A 27,785-nucleotide genomic window follows, 5' to 3' on the forward strand; every position below is an offset into this window, starting at 1 on the left:
GCATTGTAGGGAGGTCATACAGGCACGTGGAGGCCACACACACTACTGAGCCTCATTTTGACTTGTTTTAAGGACATTACATCAAAGTTGGATCAGCCTGTAGTGTGGTTTTCCACTTTAATTTTGAGTGTGACTCCAAATCCAGACCACCATGGGTTGATAAATTTGATTTCCATTGATAATTTTTGTGTGATTTTGTTGTCAGCACATTCAACTATGTAAAGAAAAAAGTATTTAATAAGAATATTTCATTCATTCAGATCTAGGATGTGTTATTTTAGTGTTCCCTTTATTTTTTGAGCAGTGTAAATGTTATGGTTTTACACTCCCTGATACACTGCGGATTGAGAGTTATTTAATAAGGGTGTTTCTTTAATGGCATCCTCGAACATAATCCAGGTAGAATCAGGCATTCCCCATGGCAGCTGTCTAGGCCCCTTACTTTTTTCAATGACCTGCCACTGGCTCTGAGTAAAGCCAGTGTGTCTATGTATGTGGATGAGTCAACACTATACACGTCAGCTACTTCACTAAACCCAAAACCTCAACTAAATCTTGTAATGAATAATGTGGAAATTGAGCAAGTTGAGGAGACTAAACTTGGAATAACCATGGATTGTAAACTGTTATGTTTAAAACATAATGATGCAACAGTAGCTAAAATTGGGAGGCGTCTGTCCATAATAAAGCGCTACTCTGTCTTAACAACAATATCAACAAGGCAGGTCCTACAGGCCCTAGTTTTGTCGCAGAGGACTAATGTCCAGTCGTTTGATCAGGTACAACAAAGAGGGACTTGGGAAAATTACAACTGACCCAGAAGATGGCAGCACAGACGGCCCTTAAATTTACACATAGAGCTAACATTAATAATATGTATGTTAATCTCTGTTGGGGAATAATCAGTTTGTTTGTTTTGTAAGAAGTATTGACATGTTGAATGCATGGAGCTGTCTGTTTAAACTACTAGCACACAGCTTGGACACCCATGCATACCCCTCTGTCAAGGCTCAGGAGAAGACCCAGATGCAGACAGTTTTGAAGTAACAAAAGTTTATTTCAAAAACAGGGGTGCAGGCAGAGGTCAGTAATCCAGGGTGATATAACAAGGTACAGAATGACAGGCAGGCTCAGGGTCAAGGCAGGCAGAATGGTCAAAAACCTGGAAAGATAGAAAACAGGAATTAGAGACAGACAGGAGCACGGGAAAAAACGCTGGTAGGCTTGACAAAACAAAACTAACTGACAACAGACAAACAGAGAACACACGTATACGTACACTGGGGATAATGGGGAAGATGGATGACACCTGGAGGGGGGTGGAGACAAGCACAAAGACATGTGAAACAGATTAGGGTGTGACACCCACAAGACATACCACCTGAAGTCTTTTCACAGTCCCTAAGTCCAGAACAGACTATGGGAGGTGCACAGTAGTACATAGAGCCATGGATGCATGGAATTCTTTTCCACATCAAGTAACTCACGCAAGCAGTAAAATGATATATAAAAAACAGATAAAAATACACCTTATGGAACAGAGAGGACTGTGAAGAGTCACAAACACAGGTACAAACACATAGAAGCACACAACATACACACTATACACACACGTACACCTGGATTGTGTGTTGTAGTAGAGTAGTGGCGGGAGGGCACACATTTAATGTATTGTGAACATTTTTGTAAAATGTATTTTAATGTTTAAAAAATGTATTATAATGTATATTACTGCCTTCATCTTACTCATATATTTAATACATACTTACAGATTATAGGTTGACTTGTAAGTCTATATCATTAATTAATTAATCCATTTTTTTATAACAAATAAGCACATGTTTGACTTTCAGTGTAAGGTGTGAGGAACTAATATGATATCTGGATTGTAGTGTATATTATACCACCAGATGTTGCTCATTATGAAGAGACAATGCTGTTCAATATGTATTTTTTGTCTAAAACGTGCACATTGTGGAGAGCACACAATTAATATTTTTTCATACAAACTGATTATAAATTTAAAAAAGACTTTCAGCAAAATTACAGCTAGTTATTTGTGTAAGTTTAGGTTTCTCTAAAGCAGGTATTTCCAAACTGGGAATACCAGAGGTACGCACAATGCTGTCAGGGGTACACCAAATAAAAATGTGATTCACATATAAAATACTTTAAAAAATATTTATATATATTTTGTTTATGCAAAGAAAAATGTCTTCACATTTTCAAACAGTCCATTTATATTTTCCAACGGGGCTATACATTTGGGGTTCACTTATATTGGGAGTAGTGCCTTTCTGTCACACCGTGATCTGGTTCACCTGTCCTTGTGATTGTCTCCACCCCCTCCAGGTGTCGCTTATTATCCACGGCGTATATATCCCTGTGTTTCCTGTCTCTCTGTGCCAGTTCTTCTTGTTTGCCAAGTCAACCAGCGTTTTTCCTTGCTCCTATTTTTCCCAGTCTCTGCCTGTTTCTAGTCCTCCTGGTTTCGACCCTTGCCTGTCCTGACTCCAAACCCGCCTGCCTGACCACTCTGCCTGTTCTGACTACCAGTCTGCCTATCCCCTTGTTCTGATTTTGGACTCAGATCTGGTTTCTGACCGCTGCCTGGCTTGACCTCGAGACTGCCTATCGTCTGGTACTGTTTGGACTCTGACCTGGTTAATGAACTCGCCTGTCCCCAACCTGCCTTTGCCTACTCCCTTTGTTATAATAAATATAGGAGCTCTACCATCTGCCTCCTGTGTCTGCATTTGGGTCTCGCCTTGTGCCCTCATACCTTTCCTCAGCCACATTGTGTTATATGTGCAAAAGTACTATCTCACAACTCGATGAAACCGTCACTCTTGCGCAGACATTTAGAAACAAAACATGCCAATTTGAAAAATAAGCCACAGGAGTTTTTTGAGCGAGAATTAAGATGACTTTCGAGTAGTAAGACATGTATAAAAGCAAAATATACCATTAATAAGAATGACATTGTCTTAAATGGTGAGCTACCGAGTGGCTAGGACAGGCAAGCCCCATACTATTGTGGAGGACTTAATTCATCCTGCTACCGCGGATATGGCTGGGACAATGCTGGGGGAAAATACAAAAAAAACTATACAGACAATGCCTCCATCAAACAACACTGTTTCACGATGCATCAGTGGCATGGCAGGAGATGTTTTGAAACAAGTACTGCTTCGCATACAAGCCAGTGAATTCTATGCATTACAGCTGGATGAGTCAACAGACGTGGTGGGCCTGGCACAGCTCCTGGTATACTGTATGTCCGTTACATTTATGGGGGCAAATTAAGGAAGACATCCTCTTCTGCAAACCACTGGAAACTCGAACAACAGGAGAGGATATTTTTAAAGTACTGGACAGCTTTGTGACATCAAATGGACTTTGGTGGTCAAGATGTGTTGGTATCTGTACTGATGGCACAAAAGCCATGACGGGGAGACATAGTGTAGGGGTAACGCACGTGCAAGCAGTTGCTCCAGACACCACTTGGGTACACATCCACCGAGAGGCTCTTGTTTCCAAGGGAATGCCTGACAGCTTGAAAGACGTTTTGGACACTACAGTGAAAATGGTTAACTTTGTTAATGCAAGGCCCCTGAACTCTCATGTATGTTCTGCACTATGCAATGATATGGGTAGCGACCATGTAACCCTTTTACAACATACAGGAGTGCGCTGGTTATCAAGGGGCAAAGTATTGACATGTTTTTTTAAAAATTGAGAGACGTGCTTACATTTTCTTTACTGACAATAATTTTCACTTATCTGACCGCTTGCATGATGAGTTTCTCACACGACTGGCCCATCTGGATGATGTTTTTTCTCACCTGAATGATCTGAATCTAGGATTACATGGACTCTCTGCAACTATATTCAATCTGCGGGACAAAATTGAGGCTACGATTAAGAAGAAGCTCTTCTCTCTCTGCATTAACAAGGACAACACACAGGTCTTTCCATCATTGTATGATTTTTTGGTGTGCAAATTAACTCAAGCTTACGGACAATGTCAAATGTGTGCAATTACGCAGGTACTTTCCCAAAACGGATGACACAAAGAACTGGATTCGTTATCCCTTTCATGCCCTGCCTCCAGTCCACTAATCAATATCTGAACAAGAGAGCCTCATCGAAATTTGAATTGAATCAGAAGCCACTGTCAGATTTCTGGATTGGGCTGTGTTCCGAGTATTCTGCCTAGGCAAATCGCGCTGTTAAGACACTAATGCCCTTTGCAACCACGTACCTGTGTGAGAGTGGATTCTCGGCCCTCACTAGCATGAAAACGAAATACAGGCACAGACTTTGTGTGGAAAATGATTTAAGACTGAGACTCTCTCCAATACAATCCAACATTGCAGAGTTATGTGCACCCTTTCAAGCATACCCTTCTCATTAACCTGTGACTTATTCACAATTATTTTTGATGAACAAATAAGGTTTCATATGTAAGATGGCTAAATAAAGAGCCAAATTATTGATTATTATATTATTATTTGTACCCTGGTCCTATAAGAGCTCTTTGTCACTTCCCACGAGCCGGGTTGTGACAAAAACACACACTCAGTCTTATGTTTAATAAATGTATCATATAGTGTGTGTGTGTGTGGCAGGCTTACAATGATGGCAAAAAAACATTTGAGAGTGTGCTGACCCTGGTGCTAGAGGGGGTTCGCAACTGGAGGTTAAATGTTTGAAGGGGTACGAGACTATAAAACGTTTGGGAACCACTGCTCTAAAGGAAACAGATCTGAGATAGGCTTTTACATAGGATTCTGCTGGTCAATTGGTTGTGTAGTAAAACAGTGTAGCAATCTCTCCAACAGCCGCTGAGGTGACCACAAGATTGGTACCCTTTTGAGGTTTCCTCTTCCTGTGATTTGAAGCAACTGGATGCAATGTGAACTGGATGCAATGTGAACTGGATGCAATGTGAACTGGATGCAATGCTTTTTTAAACTTTTGTGCATGTTGTTATTTTGTACGTTTCTGCCCAAGACTGGGTCTGTTGAGTGAGGCATTGTTAGTGGATGTTAGATAAATATCTGGTAATGATCTCATATTCATAATGCATATTAGAAGGACAAGATAAATGTGGTACAATAACAGTCATCTTATAGAGCGTTATAATGCTTTATGTATATTTATATACAGTATATTATACAGTGCCTTCAGAAAGTATTTGACCACTTTACTTTTTACACATTTTGTCGTGTTACAGTCTGAATTTAAAATTGATTCAATTGAGATTTTTGTCACTGGCCTACACACAATACCCAATAATGTCCAAGTGGAATTCTGTTTTTATACATTTTTACAAATGTATTAAAAATGAAAGCTGAAATGTCTTGAGTAAATAAGTACTCAACCCCTTTGTTATGGCAAGCCTAAATAAGTTCAGGTAAACATTAGAAATAACAAGTCACATAATAAGTTGCATGGACTCACTCTGTGTGCACTAATAGAGTTTAGCATGATTTTTTAATGACTACCTCATCTCTGTACCCCACATACAATTATCTGTAAGGATCCTCAGTTGAGCAGAGAATGTCAAACACAGATTCAACCACAAAGACCAGGGAGGTAAAAAAAGAAGATATTGAATATCCCTTTGAGCATAGTGTATTTATTAATTACACGTTGCATGGTGTGTTAATAAACCTAGTAACTACAAAGATACAGACGTCCTTTCTAACAGTTGCCGGAGAGGAAGGAAACCGCTCAGATATTTCACAAAACAAAAAGTCACAATGGTGACTTTAAAACAGTTACAGAGTTTAATGGCTGTGATAGGAGAAAACTGAGGATTGATCAACATTGTAGTTACTCCACAATACCAACCTAATTGACAGAATGAAAAGAAGGAAGCCTGTACAGAATAAAAACATGCATCCTGTTTGCAACAAGGCACTGAAGTAATACTGCAAGAAATGTGGCAGAGCAATTACATTTTTGTCTTGAATACAAAGTGTCATGTTTGCGGTAAATCCAATACAACACATTACTGAGAACCACTCTCCATATTTTCAATCATAGTGGTGGCTGCATCATGTTATGGGTATGCTTGTAATCATTAAGGGCTGGGGAGTTTTTCAGGATAAAAAAGAAACTGAATGAAGCTAAGCACAGTTGAAATCCTAGAGAAAAATCTGAATCAGTCTGCTTTCCACCAGACACTGACAGATTAATTCACCTTTCAGCAAAATGTGGAATAAATGAAGTATGAACAGGCTTTTTTCTGAAGGCAGTATATACAGTGCATTCGGAAAGTATTCAGACCCCTTGACTTTTTCCACATTTTATTACGTTATTCTAAAATGTATTAAATTAATGTTTTTTATCATCAATCTACACACAATACTTCGTAATGGCAAAGTGAAAACAGGTTTTGCGAAATCTGAGCAAATGTATAAAAAAAGGAAAAACAAAAATACCTTATTTACATAAATATTCAGACCCTTTGCTATAAGACTCTAAATTTATCTCTGTTTCATCCCTGAGAAACATCTACAACTTGATTGGAGTCCACCTCTGGTAAATTCAATTGATTGGACATGATTTGGATAGGTACATAGAGTTGAAGTCGGAAGTTTACATACACTTAGGTTGGAGTCATTAAAACTCGTTTTTCAACCACTCAACAAATGTCTTGTTAACTAACTATAGTTTTGGCAAGTCGGTTAGGACATCTACTTTTTGCATGACACAAATATTTTTCCAACAATTGTTTACAGACAGATTATTTCACTTATAATTCACTGTATCACAATTCCAGTGGGTCAGAAGTTTACATACACTAAGTTGACTGTGCCTTTAAACAGCTTGGAAAATTCCAGAAAATTATGTCAAGGCTTTAGATGATTCTGATAGGCTAATTGACATCATTGGAGTCAATTGGAGGTGTACCTGTGGATGTATTTCAAGGCCTACCATCAAAATCAGTGCCTCTGCTTGACATCATGAGAAAATTCAAAGAAATCAGCCAAGACCTCAGAAAAAAAACTGTAGACCTCCACAAGTCTGGTTCATCCTTGGGAGCGATTTCCAAATGCCTGAAGTTACCATGTTCATCTGTACAAACAATAATACGCAAGTTTAAACACCATGGGACCATGCAGCCGTCATACCGCTCAGGAAGGAGACGCATTCTGTCTCCTAGAGATGAACGTACTTTGGTGCGAAAAGTGCAAATCAATCCCAGAACAACAGCAAAGGACCGTGTGAAGATGCTGGAGGAAACAGGTACAAAAGTATCTATATCCACAGTAAATCGAGTCCTATATCGACATAACCTGAAAGACCGCTCAGCAAGGAAGAAGCCACTGCTTCAAAATTGCCATAAAAAAGCCAGACTAGGGTTTGCAACTGCACATGGGGACAAAGATCATACTTTTTGGAGAAATGTTCTCTGGTCTGATGAAACAAAAATGGAACTGTTTGGACATAATGACCATCATTATGTTTGGAGGAAAAGGGGGAGGTTTGCAATCCGAAGAAAACCATCCTAACCGTGAAGCACGGGGTTGGCAGCATCATGCTGTGTTGATGTTTTTCAGTGGCAGGTACCTGACAGAGCTTGAGAGGATCTGCAGAGAATGGGAGAAACTCCCCAAATACAGGTGTGCCAAGACTCAAGGCTGTAATCGCTGCCAAATGTGCTTCAACAAAATACTGAGTAAAGGGTCTGAATAAATAAAACAAGGCTGTAATGTAACAAAATATGTAAAACGTCACGGGGTCTGAATACATTCCGAATGCACTGTATATGGAGCAAATATATATGCTTTATGTACAGTTGAAGTCGGAAGTTTACATACACCTTAGCCAAATACATTTAAACTCAGTTTTTCACAATTCCTGACATTTAATCCTAGTATAAATTCTCCGTCTTAGGTCAGTTAGGATCATCACTTTATTTTAAGAATGTGAAATGTCAGAATAATAGTAGAGAATGATTTTTTTATTTTTTATTTCTTTCATCACATTCCCAGTGGGTCAGAGGTTTACATACACTCAATTTGTATTTGGTAGCATTGCCTTTAAATTGTTTAACTTGGGTCAAACGTTTCGGGTAGCCTTCCACAAGCTACCCACAATAAGTTGGGTGAATTTTGGCCCATTCCTCCTGACAGAGCTGGTGTGACAGTCAGGTTTGTAGGCCTCCTTGCTTGCACACGCTTTTTCTTTTCTGTCCACAAATGTTCTATAGGTTTGAGGTCAGGGCTTTGTGATGGCCACTCCAATACCTTGACTTTGTTGTCCTTAAGCCATTTTGCCACAACTTTGGAAGAATGCTTGGGGTCAAATCAAAATCAAATCAAATTTTATTTGTCACAAACACATGGTTAGCAGATGTTAATGCGAGTGTAGCGAAATGCTTGTGCTTCTAGTTCCGACAATGCAGTGATAACCAACAAGTAATCTAACTAACAATTCCAAAACTACTGTCTTATACACAGTGTAAGGGGATAAGGAATATGTACATAAGGATATATGAATGAGTGATGGTACAGAGCAGCATACAGTAGATGGTATCGAGTACAGTATATACATATGAGATGAGTATGTAGACAAAGTAAACAAAGTGGCATAGTTAAAGTGGCTAGTGACATAAGGATGCAGTCGATGATCTAAAGTACAGTATATTCGTATGCATATGAGATGAATAATGTAGGGTAAGTAACATTATATAAGGTAGCATTGTTTAAAGTGGCTAGTGATATATTTACATCATTTCCCATCAATTCCCATTATTAAAGTGGCTGGAGTTGGGTCAGTGTCAATGACAGTGTGTTGGCAGCAGCCACTCAATGTTAGTGGTGGCTGTTTAACAGTCGGATGGCCTTGAGATAGAAGCTGTTTTTCAGTCTCTCGGTCCCAGCTTTGATGCACCTGTACTGACCTCGCCTTCTGGATGATAGCGGGGTGAACAGGCAGTGGTTCGGGTGGTTGATGTCCTTGATGATCTTTATGGCCTTCCTGTAACATCGGGTGGTGTAGGTGTCCTGGAGGGCAGGTAGTTTGCCCCCGGTGATGCGTTGTGCAGACCTCACTACCCTCTGGAGAGCCTTACGGTTGAGGGCGGAGCAGTTGCCGTACCAGGCGGTGATACAGCCCGCCAGGATGCTCTCGATTGTGCATCTGTAGAAGTTTGTGAGTGCTTTTGGTGACAAGCCGAATTTCTTCAGCCTCCTGAGGTTGAAGAGGCGCTGCTGCGCCTTCTTCACGACGCTGTCAGTGTGAGTGGACCAATTCAGTTTGTCTGTGATGTGTATGCCGAGGAACTTAAAACTTGCTACCCTCTCCACTACTGTTCCATCGATGTGGATAGGGGGTGTTCCCTCTGCTGTTTCCTGAAGTCCACAATCATCTCCTTAGTTTTGTTGACGTTGAGTGTGAGGTTATTTTCCTGACACCACACTCCGAGGGCCCTCACCTCCTCCCTGTAGGCCGTCTCGTCGTTGTTGGTAATCAAGCCTACCACTGTTGTGTCGTCCGCAAACTTGATGATTGAGTTGGAGGCGTGCGTGGCCACGCAGTCGTGGGTGAACAGGGAGTACAGGAGAGGGCTCAGAACGCACCCTTGTGGGGCCCCGTGTTGAGGATCAGCGGGGAGGAGATGTTGTTGCCTACCCTCACCACCTGGGGCGGCCCGTCAGGAAGTCCAGTACCCAGTTGCACAGGGGGCGGGGTCGAGACCCAGGGTCTCGAGCTTGATGACGAGCTTGGAGGGTACTATGGTGTTGAATGCCGAGCTGTAGTCGATGAACAGCATTCTCACATAGGTATTCCTCTTGTCCAGGTGGGTTAGGGCAGTGTGCAGTGTGGTTGAGATTGCATCGTCTGTGGACCTATTTGGGTGGTAAGCAAATTGGAGTGGGTCTAGGGTGTCAGGTAGGGTGGAGGTGATATGGTCCTTGACTAGTCTCTCAAAGCACTTCATGATGACGGAAGTGAGTGCTACGGGGCGGTAGTCGTTTAGCTCAGTTACCTTAGCTTTCTTGGGAACAGGAACAATGGTGGCCCTCTTGAAGCATGTGGGAACAGCAGACTGGTATAGGGATTGATTGAATATGTCCGTAAACACACCGGCCAGCTGGTCTGCGCATGCTCTGAGGGCGCGGCTGGGGATGCCGTCTGGGCCTGCAGCCTTGCGAGGGTTAACACGTTTAAATGTCTTACTCACCTCGGCTGCAGTGAAGGAGAGACCGCATGTTTTCGTTGCAGGCCGTGTCAGTGGCACTGTATTGTCCTCAAAGCGGGCAAAAAAGTTATTTAGTCTGCCTGGGAACAAGACATCCTGGTCCGTGACTGGGCTGGGTTTCTTCTTCCACGCCTATTATATATTCACATAATTGTCTTGCCTCATGATGCCATCTATTTTGTGAAGTGCAGAAAAGAACCCCCACAACATGCTGGCTTATCTAGAGAGACATGCCAGTTGCATCATTTTATGGATTGTATTCATTATGCTCTCTAGCCTTTATGTCATTTTTTTGTGTTAATACTGTATGTGTAATACATGCACTAAGATTAATTTATGAATAAGTTTGGCTACATGAGGAAGTTAATGGAAATCATTACCAAAATATCCTTTTGAATGAAATACAATGTGTGTAATGAATGCGCAAATCACAAAGTGCAACAACCCCACCTCAATGAATTGACTAATTGTAGCCTACAAGATTATATATAGTAATCACGTGAAGGTATTTTGTGTAATTTACATACCCGTTCTAGAGGTGGGTGTATCATCATCGTTCCAAGGCGAACTCATGTGCAACTTGTTTTGCAGGAAGTTGATGCAAGTCTGAACATTGCTGTCAAGACAGGAATTTGTCGATTTAATCCACCAGAGGTTAGTCTAATTCTTTAAACTAATTGTCGTTATTATTGGTCTTTTGTACAATTTTCTGTCACATTTCCTAAAATAGTTGAAAAGGCTCCAGAAGTTAGAAAGCTCAAGAAGTTAGAAAGCTCCAGAAGTTAGAAAGCTACAGAAGTTAGAAAGCTACAGAAGTTAGAAAGCTACAGAAGTTAGAAAGCTACAGAAGTGAAGACTACTGATTTGACACACAGAGCACATTATTGGGTCTTGAGATAGAAATTGAACAGTCAATATGGTACTGTACTGTAATTGCAGAAGTGACACATTGAAAATAGTTTTCTCTGCTAAGGATTACTAACATGTCCCCTATGTGTGTGTCCAGATGAGTTCCACAGATACCAATGCCGAGAGCGACGACCCTGTCCCCAAGGGGGCCAGACTGAGCCGGGCCGTCGCAAACCTGGACACCATCCCCCCAGACACCCTCAGTGAGGTACACCTGCTGCCTCCACGGGACGTCCCATAGAGACACACATAACATCTGACCTTTCTCCTCTTATACTAGACCTGGGTTCAGATATATGTATTTGACTATTTGTTATTTAAATACTCATTTTCTGTGTATTTGAGTATTTTCTAATAATGTGGCCCGAATCAACTACTTCTATTGGAATAGATTAGTTTCTTATAAATGAAGGTATTTTCAAATACCTGGGAGTGTATTTGAGTCAGTGTATTTGAGTATTTTCAAATACTTTCCATTTGTATTTACAGATACTTTCCAATATTAAACTATGTGTTTTATCAAATACAAATATCTAAAATGCTTACTTTGAAATGTTTTTCTAAGTAATTGAAATACCCTAAACAGTATTTGAACCCAGGTCTTATACACAGTAGAGGGGACTTATTTGAGTGTACTCTGTCTAATGTCTCAAGGCACTTGTATTGATATCTCATAGTTTGAACATAATCACATTCCTCTTTGTCTCTCTGGTTCTAATAGCTAGTCCCCTCACGGCGTAATGTAATAATAATGCCTCATCGCTTTTGCCCACATTTTGAAAAGGTGTGTGGGACACTGGTTAAGTATTTATGTGACGTGTGACGTGTGTGTCTGTTCTGGTTTGGCGTCTCTCTCCTGGCTTTGTTTATGTGTTTTATCCAGTCAATGGCATCTTTCTTGATGTTATGATTCCACTGTACAGTAGGTGTTTGTGAAAAATGCAATCATATTTCTTAAAGTGGTTGCAATTATAGTGCTATCAAGTCTAAACCCATCAAATAATCAAAATGAACCACATTGTCATAGTCATGGAGGAACTGAGGCTGCTGTTATCATGCAGAGACAGGAGACACTGATCTACCTGCATGATCTCTACCTCAGCCTTGCTGTCCCCTGCCAGGGCATATTTCACAACAGCCTTAAACTGAGCCTGAGTGAGAGAGAGGGGCGGGGGGAGAGAAAGAGAGGAAGGCCCCAAACATTTAAGGAAGAGGAAAAGAGAAGTAATGTAGAGGTGCAATTGTGTCTAATATCTTCAGAGGTCTGTAATGTGTTGATGACAGACTACGTTCGACCAAACAATACCAGCTTTCTTCCTGTGGAATGGAACATTTCCTATTTTCCCCGTTTTCTGGTTCAGGTTATACCCCTGTTGACTGATAAAGTCCGACATTAGTCAGTGCTGAAAGTTGTCAATGACATTACAATTATAATTTGTATTTTACCAGGTTAGTCTCATTGAGATGAAATCTCTTTTGCTAGGGGGCCCTGAATTAACATGGGTAAATAAAATGCCCCACCTGGATGAATTAAGATGTACATGTATTGCAAATATAGTGCACTTTTTTCCAGTAATTATGTTTTATTGTCACATACACTGGATAGGTAAAGTGAAATGTGTTGTTTTACATGGTCAGCCATAGTAGCACAGCATTCCTGGAGACAATTGGGTTTAAGGGCCTTGATCACGGGCACATCGACAGATTTTTTGTTCACCTTGTCAGCTCCCAATGCTCTAACCGCTAGGCTACCTGCCGTACCCTGGTTTCTCCAGACAATATATCTGTGTCATCATAATCGGCTTTACAACATTTATTTAAGATTACAGTACAACATTTCATGAAGGGAACATAAAAGGACGATTAAATCATCTTGCGAATCATCCAGTGACATTAACATGATATATTTCTTCAACTGGAGATGTAATATTACAGACAGAGAATTGCTATGTTGTGGACAGCTGATGGACATTGCCACCTTGTGGGGAAACCTGCCTTTCTTCGTGCTGGCTATATTGGTCGTCTTGATTTACACGCCATAATGTCGCTGGTTATGGGGAGTATCTTTCCCATAGATGACATTGACAATGCTATCCTTCCCCTGAAATTGAAATATCAATTTGGGTTGGGGTAAATTCCATTTCAATTTAGTCAATTCAGAAAGTAAACTGAAATTCGAATTCCTATTTCCATTATTGAAAAGCAATTTTAGTTTAAACTTTCTGAATTGAAATGGAATTGACTCCTGATATCAATCCCTCTCATAGGTAGAAGAGTGTCTGCAGCCTTTCCGTCTCTCTTTGGAGAAGCTGCAGGACGTGTCATCTCGCCTGAGGAAGGACCTGATCAGAGGGCTGGGCAAACACACACACTGCCGGGCACCCGTCAAGATGCTGCCCACCTTTGTGAGGGCAACACCTGATGGGAGAGGTACAGTACTGTAATCTGTATTCCTTAAAGACTCTCCATAGTATGTACCAGTGAGGGTATGGCCCTTTGTTGAGACCTGTACTTTAGTAACCTAATTCATTAAACTGTAGGCATACCATTCACCAGACAGCCTCTCACCCAGACTGAGGTGCCCAGTCTGAAATGAATCTATAGACCCCAACACACTTCTTCATGTCCTCTTGCACTGTAGATATGATGGATTATTGATCATTGATTTTGGGCTGAGCAAATTGGCCAACAGAAACATTTTCCTTGAATTGATTGGTCCCCACAGAGAAGGGGGACTTCCTGGCTCTAGACCTGGGCGGGACTAACTTCCGGGTGCTGCATGTCCGTGTGGTGGAGGAGATGCAGAAGCTCCTGAAGATGGACAGTAAGATCTGTGCCATCCCCCATGAGATCATGCTGGGGACAGGAGAACAGGTGTGTGTGTTTGGGATTTACATGTTTGTACAGCTGATCTCATCCCACCCCTCCCATGGGGCGGTCATTCTCTAACCCCAGGTGGGAACAGTGCCTGTAAATCCCTCTGATGTTACAAGTTCTTACTTTGTAAACATAGACTTTCAATGGTTCGTTAAATCTAACTTCAACTACAATTATTGAACATTAGCTGGGAAACCGGCTGTCTGTCAGCCACAAAATCCCACTTAAACTGAGAATTTAACATGAACATACTCATGTGAGAATAAACTACTTTATATTTTACTGTACTTTATGATGATTTAAAGAGTAAGCTTGTTTGATAAAATGCAATAACAGAAACCAGAATTATTCTGGATTAGTGATGAACTGGAACGCTATTCAGTTAATAAGGGTTCCTGGTTGCAGGTTTTATTTCCAAATCTTGGAAGATGTGTTAAGAGAAATTGTATAATTGAGAGATTTTGTTTTGTGTTTCAATTGTTTTTTATATCACTCGGAATGCAAATGTACTGTTTATGTACGTATGTACAGTACCAGTCAAGAGTTTGGACACACCTACTCATTCAAGGGTTTTTCTTTATTTGTACTATTTTCGACATTGTAGAGTAATAGCGGAGACATCTAAACTATGAAATAACACATAAGGAATCATGTAGTAAACAAAAAAGTGTTAAACAAATTAAAATATATTTTATATTTGAGATTCTTCAAAGTAGCCACTCTTTGCCTTGATGACAGCTTTGCACACTCTTGGAATTCTCTCAACATCACCTGGGTTGCTTTTCCAACAGTCTTGAAGGAGTTCCCACATATACTGAGCACTTGTTGGCTGCTTGTCCTTCATTCTGCAGTCCAACTCATCCCAAACCATCTCAATTGGGTTGAGGTCGGGTGATTGTGGAGGCCAGGTCATCTGATGTAGCACCCCATCACTCTCCTTCTTGGTCAAATAGCCCATACACAGCCTGGAGGTGTGTTGGGTCATTGCACTGTTGAAAAACAAATGATTGTCCCACTAAGCGCAAACCAGATGGGATGGCATATCACTGCAGAATGCGGTGGTAGCCATGCTGGTTAAGTGTGCCTTGAATTCTAAATAAATCACAGACAGTGTCACCAGCAAGGCACCATCACACCTCCTCCTCCATGCTTCACGGTGGGAACCACATATTCAGAGATCATCCTTTAGCTACTCTGCGTCTCACAAAGACATGTCGGTTGCAACCAAAAATCTCACATTTGTACTCACCAAAGGACAGATTTCCATCAGTCTAATGTCCATTGCTTGTGTTTCTTGGCCGAAGCAAGTCTCTTCTTATTATTGGTGTCCTTTAGTAGTGGATTCTTTGCAGCAATTTGACCATGAAATCCTGATTCACGCAGTCTCCTCTGAACAGTTGATGTTGAGATGTGTCTGCATTTATTTGGGCTGCAATTTCTGAGGCCGGTAACTCTAATGAACTTATCCTCTGCAGCAGAGCTAACTCTGGGTCTTCCTTTCCTATGGCGGTCCTCATGAGAGCCAATTTCATCATAACGCTTGATGGTTTTTGCGACTACACTTGAAGGCACTTTCAAAGTTCTTGAAATGTTCTGCATTGACTGACCTTTAATGTCTTAAAGTATGATGGACTGTCATTTCTCTTTGCTTATTTGAGCTGATCTTACCATAATATGGACCTGGTCTTTAACCAAATAGGGCTATCTTCTGTATACCACCTCTACCTTGTCACAACACAACTGATTGACGCCCAGGCTCTGTCGTAACCGGCCGCGACCGGGAGGTCCATGGGGCGATGCACAATTGGCATAGCGTCATCCGGGTTAGGGAGGGTTTGGCCAGTAGGGATATCCTGTCTCATCGCGCACCAGCGACTCCTGTGGCGGGCCGGGTGCAGTGCACGCTAACCAAGGTTGCCAGGTGCAAGGTGTTTCCTCCGACACATTGATGCGACTGGCTTCCGGGTTGGATGCGCGCTGTGTTAAGAAGCAGTGCGGCTTGGTTGGGTTGTGTATCGGAGGACCCTTAAATGAGTAGGTGGGTCCAAACTTTTGACTGGTATGTATTTACGTGTGGACTTTCAACCTTCGTCTCTCCCGAGCCCGTACAGGAGTTGTAGCGATGAGACAAGATAGCAGCTAACAATTGGATACCACGAAAAAGGGGGCAAAATTTTAATTATTATTATTTTTTTAGAAGGAAAGAAATTCCACAAATTAACTTTTAATAAGGCACACCTGATAATTGAAATGCATTCCAGGTGACTACCTCATGAAGCTGGTTGAGAGAATTCCAAAAGTGTGCAAAGCTGTCATCAAGGCAACGGTGGCTACTTCGAAGAATCTCAAATATAAAAACCTTTTGGGTCACTACATGATTCCATATGTGTTATTTAATAGTTTTGATGTCTTCACTATTATTCTACAATGTAGAAAATAGCAAAAAAATTAAGAAAACCCTTAAATGAGTAGGTGTGTCCAAACTTTTGACTGGTATGTGTTCACGTGTGTACAAACTGTATATATATATAAACATTATCATGTATTTGGCTACAGCAAATACAGTGTCTTATAAACCAATCTGGGCTGGGTATCCTGAAGATACATGACACTATAATAAAATAAATCATATTCAAGGGAATACATATGGGTGACTCATAAGGGTTGTGACTTTGCCAGGTCTCCTCAGGTTTTGACGGATGAAAGCTATGCTCAGTTTCTAGAGAAAACCTTACGTCTGACAAGACGCCAACCTTGCTTAATTAATTAAAAGCGAACATCACTTTTTGACAGGATGAATTAGTATCCTTTACCAAGCACCCAAGATATTTGCCATCAATATTACGCTATTAAATAACACTAATGCCACTGTGAGATTTTGACTAATTTGGGATTTCTCTCTTTCTATCTCCAGTTGTTTGACCACATCGCTGCATGCCTGGCTGAGTTCCTGGAGTCTCTGGAGCTGAAGGATCAGACTCTGCCTCTAGGCTTCACCTTCTCCTTCCCCTGCGAGCAGAAAGATATCGACAAGGTCAGTCACACTGCCCCAGAGACACACATACAACAATTATCCATACAAAAAGGAGACATCTGCACGCTTCAATACAGCAATTAAAACATCAACTAGGGGGAGACATCTGCACGCTTCAATACAGCAATTAAAACATCAACTAGGGGGAGACATCTGCACGCTTCAATACAGCAATTAAAACATCAACTAGGGGGAGACATCTGCACGCTTCAATACAGCAATTAAAACATCAACTAGGGGAGACATCTGCACGCTTCAATACAGCAATTAAAACATCAACTAGGGGAGACATCTGCACGCTTCAATACAGCAATTAAAACATCAACTAGGGGAGACATCTGCACGCTTCAATACAGCAATTAAAACATCAACTAGGGGAGGCATCTGCACGCTTCAATACAGCAATTAAAACATCAACTAGGGGAGGCATCTGCACGCTTCAATACAGCAATTAAAACATCAACTAGGGGAGGCATCTGCACGCTTCAATACAGCAATTAAAACATCAACTAGGGGAGGCATCTGCACGCTTCAATACAGCAATTAAAACATCAACTAGGGGAGACATCTGCACGCTTCAATACAGCAATTAAAACATCAACTAGGGGAGACATCTGCACGCTTCAATACAGCAATTAAAACATCAACTAGGGGAGACATCTGCACGCTTCAATACAGCAATTAAAACATCAACTAGGGGAGGCATCTGCACGCTTCAATACAGCAATTAAAACATCAACTAGGGGAGGCATCTGCACGCTTCAATACAGCAATTAAAACATCAACTAGGGGAGGCATCTGCACGCTTCAATACAGCAATTAAAACATCAACTAGGGGAGGCATCTGCACGCTTCAATACAGCAATTAAAACATCAACTAGGGGAGGCATCTGCACGCTTCAATACAGCAATTAAAACATCAACTAGGGGAGACATCTGCACGCTTCAATACAGGAATTAAAACATCAACTAGGGGGAGGCATCTGCACGCTTCAATACAGCAATTAAAACATCAACTAGGGGAGGCATCTGCACGCTTCAATACAGCAATTAAAACATCAACTAGGGGAGACATCTGCACGCTTCAATACAGCAATTAAAACATCAACTAGGGGGAGACATCTGCACGCTTCAATACAGCAATTAAAACATCAACTAGGGGGAGACATCTGCACGCTTCAATACAGCAATTAAAACATCAACTAGGGGGAGGCATCTGCACGCTTCAATACAGCAATTAAAACATCAACTAGGGAGGCATCTGCACGCTTCAATACAGCAATTAAAACATCAACTAGGGGAGGCATCTGCACGCTTCAATACAGCAATTAAAACATCAACTAGGGGGAGACATCTGCACGCTTCAATACAGCAATTAAAACATCAACTAGGGGGAGACATCTGCACGCTTCAATACAGCAATTAAAACATCAACTAGGGGAGACATCTGCACGCTTCAATACAGCAATTAAAACATCAACTAGGGGGAGGCATCTGCACGCTTCAATACAGCAATTAAAACATCAACTAGGGGAGGCATCTGCACGCTTCAATACAGCAATTAAAACATCAACTAGGGGAGGCATCTGCACGCTTCAATACAGCAATTAAAACATCAACTAGGGGAGGCATCTGCACGCTTCAATACAGCAATTAAAACATCAACTAGGGGAGGCATCTGCACGCTTCAATACAGCAATTAAAACATCAACTAGGGGAGACATCTGCACGCTTCAATACAGGAATTAAAACATCAACTAGGGGGAGGCATCTGCACGCTTCAATACAGCAATTAAAACATCAACTAGGGGGAGGCATCTGCACGCTTCAATACAGCAATTAAAACATCAACTAGGGGGAGACATCTGCACGCTTCAATACAGCAATTAAAACATCAACTAGGGGGAGACATCTGCACGCTTCAATACAGCAATTAAAACATCAACTAGGGGGAGACATCTGCACGCTTCAATACAGCAATTAAAACATCAACTAGGGGGAGGCATCTGCACGCTTCAATACAGCAATTAAAACATCAACTAGGGGGAGGCATCTGCACGCTTCAATACAGCAATTAAAACATCAACTAGGGGGAGGCATCTGCACGCTTCAATACAGCAATTAAAACATCAACTAGGGGGAGACATCTGCACGCTTCAATAAAGCAATTAAAACATCAACTAGGGGGAGACATCTGCACGCTTCAATACAGCAATTAAAACATCAACTAGGGGGAGACATCTGCACGCTTCAATACAGCAATTAAAACATCAACTAGGGAGGCATCTGCACGCTTCAATACAGCAATTAAAACATCAACTAGGGGAGACATCTGCACGCTTCAATACAGCAATTAAAACATCAACTAGGGGAGGCATCTGCACGCTTCAATACAGCAATTAAAACATCAACTAGGGGAGGCATCTGCACGCTTCAATACAGCAATTAAAACATCAACTAGGGGGAGACATCTGCACGCTTCAATACAGCAATTAAAACATCAACTAGGGGAGACATCTGCACGCTTCAATACAGCAATTAAAACATCAACTAGGGGGAGACATCTGCACGCTTCAATACAGCAATTAAAACATCAACTAGGGAGGCATCTGCACGCTTCAATACAGCAATTAAAACATCAACTAGGGGAGGCATCTGCACGCTTCAATACAGCAATTAAAACATCAACTAGGGGAGGCATCTGCACGCTTCAATACAGCAATTAAAACATCAACTAGGGGGAGGCATCTGCACGCTTCAATACAGCAATTAAAACATCAACTAGGGGGAGGCATCTGCACGCTTCAATACAGCAATTAAAACATCAACTAGGGGGAGACATCTGCACGCTTCAATACAGCAATTAAAACATCAACTAGGGGAGGCATCTGCACGCTTCAATACAGCAATTAAAACATCAACTAGGGGAGGCATCTGCACGCTTCAATACAGCAATTAAAACATCAACTAGGGGGAGACATCTGCACGCTTCAATACAGCAATTAAAACATCAACTAGGGGGAGGCATCTGCACGCTTCAATACAGCAATTAAAACATCAACTAGGGGGAGACATCTGCACGCTTCAATACAGCAATTAAAACATCAACTAGGGGGAGGCATCTGCACGCTTCAATACAGCAATTAAAACATCAACTAGGGGGAGACATCTGCACGCTTCAATACAGCAATTAAAACATCAACTAGGGGAGGCATCCGCACGCTTCAATACAGCAATTAAAACATCAACTAGGGGAGGCATCTGCACGCTTCAATACAGCAATTAAAACATCAACTAGGGGAGGCATCTGCACGCTTCAATACAGCAATTAAAACATCAACTAGGGGAGGCATCTGCACGCTTCAATACAGCAATTAAAACATCAACTAGGGGAGACATCTGCACGCTTCAATACAGCAATTAAAACATCAACTAGGGGAGACATCTGCACGCTTCAATACAGCAATTAAAACATCAACTAGGGGAGGCATCTGCACGCTTCAATACAGCAATTAAAACATCAACTAGGGGGAGACATCTGCACGCTTCAATACAGCAATTAAAACATCAACTAGGGGGAGGCATCTGCACGCTTCAATACAGCAATTAAAACATCAACTAGGGGGAGGCATCTGCACGCTTCAATACAGCAATTAAAACATCAACTAGGGGGAGGCATCTGCACGCTTCAATACAGCAATTAAAACATCAACTAGGGGGAGGCATCTGCACGCTTCAATACAGCAATTAAAACATAAACTAGGGGGAGACATCTGCACGCTTCAATACAGCAATTAAAACATCAACTAGGGGGAGACATCTGCACGCTTCAATACAGCAATTAAAACATCAACTAGGGGAGACATCTGCACGCTTCAATACAGCAATTAAAACATCAACTAGGGGGAGACATCTGCACGCTTCAATACAGCAATTAAAACATCAACTAGGGGAGACATCTGCACGCTTCAATACAGCAATTAAAACATCAACTAGGGGAGACATCTGCACGCTTCAATACAGCAATTAAAACATCAACTAGGGGGAGACATCTGCACGCTTCAATACAGCAATTAAAACATCAACTAGGGGGAGACATCTGCACGCTTCAATACAGCAATTAAAACATCAACTAGGGGGAGACATCTGCACGCTTCAATACAGCAATTAAAACATCAACTAGGGGGAGGCATCTGCACGCTTCAATACAGCAATTAAAACATCAACTAGGGGGAGGCATCTGCACGCTTCAATACAGCAATTAAAACATCAACTAGGGGGAGGCATCTGCACGCTTCAATACAGCAATTAAAACATCAACTAGGGGGAGGCATCTCATTCAGTCAGGACTGATATGAGTAGGACATTTTTCGTCCGGTCCCCAGTGGAAAGACAGTCGAGTAGCATCAAGAATGTCATTCAAGGATAGTTATGTTGTGGTGGTCAATTCCCATTTTAATTGTGTAACACACTGTGTGAGAATACTGTAGCTAATGGGACCTGAACTTCCAGAGCCTCCTGATCCACTGGACCAAAGGCTTTAACTGTTCCGGAGTGGTAGGAGAGGACGTTGTGAGGTTACTGAGAGAAGCCATCCACAGGAGAGGGGTGAGTCTATAGGCCTCTTTGAACCATACAACTATCATCATTATTGCAAGATACAACTATCGCCACTTCTCCACAAAAAAATGTTTTACTAAATGAAAAACGTTTAATGTTATTACTACGGTATTATATAGTTAATATTGGCACAAAATTGTGTATTTTACAGATAGGTAACTTTTGCTTGAAGTGGTACCCTCAAACTTCTCTTCCCTTCTCTCTCTCTCTCTCTCTCTCTCTCTCTCTCTCTCTCTTACTCCCTTAGGATTATGACATTGGTTCCGTTGCCATGGTGAATGACACGGTGGGGACCATGATGAGCTGTGGATACAGGGACCAGAGCTGTGAAATTGGCATGATCATTGGTAGGTAGCGCCTAACTTTACTGCAGCCACACTACTGCAACCATTGAATTAGAGAAAATAACACAAATAAAAGCATAATATGAGATGTGTCCCATTTAGCCTAGCAAGTGAAGGAGAGGGTGACTGTAGTAACCATATAGAACAGTAATAGTATCATGTTATTAAAATAACACATGCATGTAGGTTAGGGATGTCAAGGATAACCATGGATTGTCATATTTGTGCTCCCAAGTGGCACAGCAGTCTAAGGCACTGCATATCAGTGCTAGAGGCGTCATTACAGACCCTGTTTCGATTCCAGGCTGAATCACAACCGGCCACGATTAGGAGACCCATAGGGCGGCGCACAATTGGCCCAGTGTCATCCGGGTTTCCCCGGGGTAGGCCATCATTGTAAATAAGAATTTGTTCTTAACTGACCTGCCTAGTTAAATAAAGGTTCAATAAAAAAAATATATATATATATCTTGAAACACATCATGTAGTTTCTAGCACTTTCACACTGCAATGGCTCCCTCTGCTGGAGATGATGACAACATGGTTTTGTGTGCGTGCATGTGCCTATGTGTTTGCATGTGTTTCTGTCTAACCATTGTCTTTGCCCAGGAACGGGGACGAATGCATGTTACATGGAGGAGATCAAAAACGTGAAGAGAGTAGAGGGGGAAGACGGCCGCATGTGCATCAACACAGAGTGGGGGGGATTTGGAGACGACGGATCCCTAAAGGACATCCAGACTGAGTTTGACCTGGTGGTGGATCAAGACTCACTCAACCCAGGCGTGCATGTGTATGTGTTTTTAATTCATGAGCAGTTGAAAGTACATAGCTAAAGTACATAAAATACAGCTATGACTGTAACTTCTATGCTTGGCTCTCTTGACTACATCCTGGCCCATTTATCGACTCTCTGTTGTATGCTTGTGTGTCTGTCTCTGTATCCAGCTTTGAGAAGATGATCAGTGGGATGTACCTGGGAGAGATAGCCAGGCTGGTGTTGGTGAAGCTGGCTCGGGACAAGCTACTGTTTGGAGGAGATCTATCAGTGGCCTTGCTCACACAGGACAGCTTTGAGACCAGATTTATCTCCGAGATAGAGGAGTGAGTGACAGACACGCCATGCTCTTATGTGTCATATATCTACTTACACAGATCCTAAATATAGCAGTTATTTTTAAATATGAATGTGCTACATAATACAGAAGCTTCCATTGTGTAGCAATGAGAAAAATGAGGTGTCTTTACAACTATATTATACCATTTACCATCAATAGGCCTTCTCAGTCAGTTTAATCCTTAACAACCTATCTATTTGAAATCCATGTATGTCACTTATATCAGCTTGCATTCATACCAAAGTATATTGATGGATGACTCAACTGACGAGTGTTGCTTGTCTCAGGGAGAACACAGGACTGCAGAAGGCCCAGGAGATTCTGTCAAAGCTAGACCTGCCTGCCGGGCCTGTGGACTGTCAGATTGTGCGTCTGGTGTGTGACTCTCTCTCCACACGCTCGGCCCAGTTGTGTGCCACTGCCTTGGCAACCATTGCCAACCGTATCCGTGTCAACCGTGGACTGGACCATCTAAGCACCACAGTGGGGGTGGACGGCACAGTATACAAGAAACACCCCAAGTATGTTCATCTCAAATAGAAATTATATGACGTTTTTCACAGGGTTATTTCAGTGAAAAGATACAACTAAATCCTGCTTTTATTTGTCACTTGATTGAATGGAGGATATCCTCTTGTGCTGCCGTAACTGTGGATTTCCTGCCTTATTTTCCTTAGTGTATTCACAAGTGGCTGAATCTCAATATTTCAGTCTTACCATTATCCTCCCTTCCTAAAGTGAATTATATTCCTCTCTCAACCTTAACCCTACCTTTCCACTCACTGTCTAAATGCAGGAATTTCACATGATGGAAGTATTTAATGGAATAAGCTATTTCATGTCAAGTGAGATTGTATTTAGTGTCAGGTGAGATTGAACTCTCAGGAGCTATGTCAGTGTCAGGTGTCCAGGTAACCATACATTGATTTAACTATCCCCCCTGTCTCTCTCAACACGGTCCCTGCCCCACCCCCAAACGCTTTTCCCCTCCAGCTTCAGTGAGAAGCTCCAGGAGACCGTACGCATCCTGGCCCCCAAGTGTGATATCACTTTCCTCGTCTCCGACGACGGCAGCGGGAAGGGAGCTGCCATGGTAACGGCAGTGGCACAGAGGCTGGCCATGCAGTCCCGGATACTAGAGGACATCGATGGAGAGGAGGAAGAGGAGGAGGATGAAGAAAATTAAGCCATGTATTCGACCAGACAACTTGAAATGCAGTACCATGAAAATGCTTTTGTCATAGACAAAGATTGTAAGGTAGGGGAGACCAGGGAACAAAGTAGGAAATAGTCTACTTTTAGTCTTTAGCTTATTTGTGAAAATATTATTTGAGTTAGATTTATCATATTTTTATGCAAACATAGTGCAGTCAGAAAGTATTCAAACGCCTTAACTTTTTCCAGATTTTGTTGTGTTACAGCCTCATTCTAAAATTGATTAAATACCCCATAAGGACAAAGTCAAAACAGGTTTTAAAAATGTTTGCAAATTTATTCAAACAAAAAAACAGAAATATCACATTTACATAAGTACTCAGACCCTTAACTCAGTACTTTGTTGAAGCAACCTTGGCAGCAATTACAGCCAGGAGTCTTCTTGGGTCTGAAGCTACAAGCTTAGCACAGCTCTATTTGGAGAGTTTCTCCCATTCTTCGCTGCAGATCATCTCAAGCTCTGTCAGGTTGGATGGGGAGCGTCACTGCATAGCTATTTTCAGGTCTCTTTAGAGATGTTCGATCGGGCTCAAGTCCAGGTTCTGGCTGGGCCACTCAAGGACATTCAGAGACGTGTGTTGTCTTGGCTGTGTGCTTAGGGTTGCTGTCCTGTTGGAAGGTGAACCTTCGCCCCAGTCTGAGTTCTTGAGCGCTCTGGAACAGGTTTTCATCAAGGATCACTCTGTACTTTGCTCCATTTATGTTTCTCTCGATCCTGACTAGTCTCCCAGTCCCTGCCACAGCATGATTGATGCTGCCACCCTCATGCTTCACCGTAAGGATGGTATTGACCAGGTGATGAGCGGTGCCTTGTTTCCTCCAGACGTGATGCTTGGATTTCAGGCCGAAGAGTTCAATCTTGGTTTCATCAGACCAGGGAATCTTGTTTCTCATGGTCTAAGAGTCCTTTTGGCAATCTCCAAGCAGGCTGTCATGTGCCTTTTACTGTGGAGTCGCTTCCTTCTGGCCACTCAACCATAAAGGCCTGATTGGTGGAGTGCTAAAGAGATGGTTGTCCTTCTGGAAGGTTCTCCCTTCTCCATAGAGGAACTCTGTAGCTCTGTCAGAGTGACCATCGGGTTTTCGGTCACGTCTCTGACCAAGGCCATTCTCCCCTGAATGCTCAGTTTGGCCGGGCGGCCAGCTCAAGCAAGAGTCTCGATGGTTCCACATTTTATTCATTTAAGAATGACGGAGGCCACTGTGTTCTTGGGGACCTTCAATGTTGCAGAAATGGTTTGGTACCCTTCGCCAGATCGGTGCCTCAACACAATCCTGTCTCAGAGCTCTTCGGACAATTCCTTTGACCTCATGGCTTGGTTTTTGCTCTGACATGTACTGTCATCTGTGGGACCTTATATAGACAGGTGTGTGACTTTCCAAATCATGTCCAATCAATTGAATTTACCACAGGTGGAATCCAATCAAGTTGATGATCAATGGAAACAGGATGCACCTGAGCTCAATGTCGAGTCTCATAGCAAAGGGTTGAATATTTACACTACCTTTCGAAAGTTTGGGGTGACTTAGAAATGTTGTTGTTTTAGAAAGAAAATCACGTTTTTTTATCAGAAATACAGTGTAGACATGGTTAATGTTGTAAATGACTATTGTAGCTGGAAACTGCAGATTTGTTATGGAATATCTACATAGGCGTACAGAGGCCCATTATAAGCAACCATCACTCCTGTGTTCCAATGGCACGTTGTGTTAGCTAATCCAAGTTTATCATTTTAAAAGGCTAATTGATCATTAGAAAACCCTTTTGCAATTATGTTAACACAGCTGAAAACTGTTGTTCTGATTAAAGAAGCAATAAAACTGGCCTTCTTTACATTAGTTGAGTATCTGGAGCATCAGCATTTGTGGGTTCAATTACAGGCTCAAAATGGCCAGAAACAAAGGACTTTCTCATGAAACTCGTCAGTCTATTCTTGTTCTGAGAAATGAAGGCTATTCCATGCGAGGAATTGCCTACAAACTGAAGATCTGGTACAATGCTGTGTACTACTCCCTTCACAGAACAGCGCTAACTGGCTCTAAAGAGAATAGAAAGAGGAGTGGGAGGCCCCAGTGCACAACTGAGCAAGAGGACAAGTATATTAGAGTGTCTAGTTTGAGAAACAGATGTCTCACAAGTCCTCAACTGGCAGCTTCATTAAATAGTACCTGCAAAACACCAGTATCAACATCAATAGTGAACAGGCAACTCCAGGATGCTGGCCTTCTAGGCAGAGTTCCTCTGTTCAGTGTCTGTGTTCTTTTGCCCATCTTAATCTTATCTTTTTATTGGACAGACTGAGATACGGCTTTTTCTTTGCAACTCTGCCTAGAAGGCCAGCATCCCGGAGTTGCCTTGTCACTGTTGACGTTGAGACTGGTGTTTTGCTGTCATCAAGGCAGAGGGTGGCTACTTGAAGAATTTCAAATATAAAATATTTTGACTTGTTTAACACTTTTTTGGTTACTACATGAGTCCATATGTGTTATTTCATGGTTTGTATGTCTTCACTATGATTCTACAATGTAGAAAATAGTAAAAAATTATGAAAAACCCTTGAATAAGTAGGTGTCCAAACTTTTCACTGGTACTTATGTTGAGATACATGGGGAATGTTCCATAGGTCAATAATCAATAAAGAGAATATTTCGAATTCTGCCTGAAAAAAAACATTGGCCAATAAAACAAAAAATTATTAATGGATTTAAGCAAAACTTCCTATGCAAGTAGATATACTAACCAAACATTAGCATATTGAATAATAGTGGTTTCTAATTTGAGTTATTTAGTTGTTACTTTGTGTCCTCATGCCAGAGTGTTAGTTCAGCCTTTTGTGAACTAACACTCACAATTAATTTTTTTACCCCTTACTAGTTCTGACTTTGCTGATAGCTACTTTATTGAGTAAAAATGTACTTACTATGACTGTGATATGTGGTTGTCCCACTTAGCTAACTGTAAGTCACTCTGAATAAGAGCCTCTGCTAAATGACTAAAATGTTCAATGCACATGCCCTGTGTTACTTTGTGCCCCGGTCTCCTCTACATGCTAAACACCTCACTCACTTTCCTGTAACCTACTGTATGGAAACTCAAATAATGAAATCATGAATTAATTCAACCTACTGTATGCATGCATGACTGTAAGTCGCTTTGGATAAAAGCATCTGCTAAATGGCATATATTATTATATTATTCTTACAATGTTCAACTTCTCTCTTTTTTACAGTATCGTTTTTAAATACAGTTATATTGACAACTGCAATGCAATATTTTCTGTATTACATGGTCAACTTTCAAGGGGGAAATGATCTTATTTCTGAACCTGCTGTATGTGAAATTAAAATAATGTTTAAAAAAATGTATTAGTATATATAATTTTATACTAGAATGAAAACTTTGAATTGGGATTATCTCACTGTATTTAGTATATTTTTAGACCAGA

At 41.5% G+C, this 27,785-nt stretch overlaps 1 protein-coding gene and 1 long non-coding RNA gene across 4 annotated transcripts; one reads left to right on the plus strand and one right to left on the minus strand.

The window, feature by feature from the left end:
• Positions 1–1,036: 1,036 nt before the first annotated feature.
• Positions 1,037–11,386, minus strand: LOC115105502 (uncharacterized). 3 transcript variants are annotated; one of them, XR_010460539.1, is made up of 3 exons: positions 11,206–11,386; positions 10,750–10,838; positions 1,037–1,309 (listed from the first exon to the last, which is right to left on the minus strand). It is a non-coding gene; the product is annotated as an uncharacterized LOC115105502 (long non-coding RNA). The 3 variants fall into 3 exon arrangements; XR_003859871.2 differs by lacking the exon at positions 11,206–11,386 and having other exon boundaries at positions 1,037–1,162; positions 10,750–11,196; XR_010460538.1 differs by lacking the exon at positions 11,206–11,386 and having other exon boundaries at positions 10,750–11,196.
• On the plus strand, positions 10,463–27,705 carry LOC115105501 (hexokinase-2-like). The gene is made up of 12 exons (XM_029627623.2): positions 10,463–10,630; positions 10,814–10,876; positions 11,229–11,339; positions 13,399–13,561; positions 13,857–14,005; positions 16,923–17,042; positions 21,555–21,650; positions 21,910–22,009; positions 22,616–22,799; positions 22,955–23,110; positions 23,412–23,645; positions 24,118–27,705. The coding sequence occupies exons 1-12, from the start codon at positions 10,619–10,621 to the stop codon at positions 24,308–24,310; spliced, it is 1,581 nt and encodes a 526-aa protein (XP_029483483.2). The 5' UTR covers positions 10,463–10,618; the 3' UTR covers positions 24,311–27,705.
• The last annotated feature ends 80 nt before the right edge of the window (positions 27,706–27,785 follow it).

The sequence above is a fragment of the Oncorhynchus nerka genome, linkage group LG22 (genome assembly GCF_034236695.1).
Source record: "Oncorhynchus nerka isolate Pitt River linkage group LG22, Oner_Uvic_2.0, whole genome shotgun sequence".
NCBI lineage: Eukaryota > Metazoa > Chordata > Actinopteri > Salmoniformes > Salmonidae > Oncorhynchus > Oncorhynchus nerka.

Coding starts and splice junctions, on each gene's coding strand:
- LOC115105501 (XM_029627623.2), top strand. Junction 11,340..13,398: donor CCCCAGACACCCTCAGTGAG/GTACACCTGCTG, acceptor TCCCTCTCATAG/GTAGAAGAGTGTCTGCAGCC. Junction 23,111..23,411: donor TTTATCTCCGAGATAGAGGA/GTGAGTGACAGA, acceptor TGCTTGTCTCAG/GGAGAACACAGGACTGCAGA.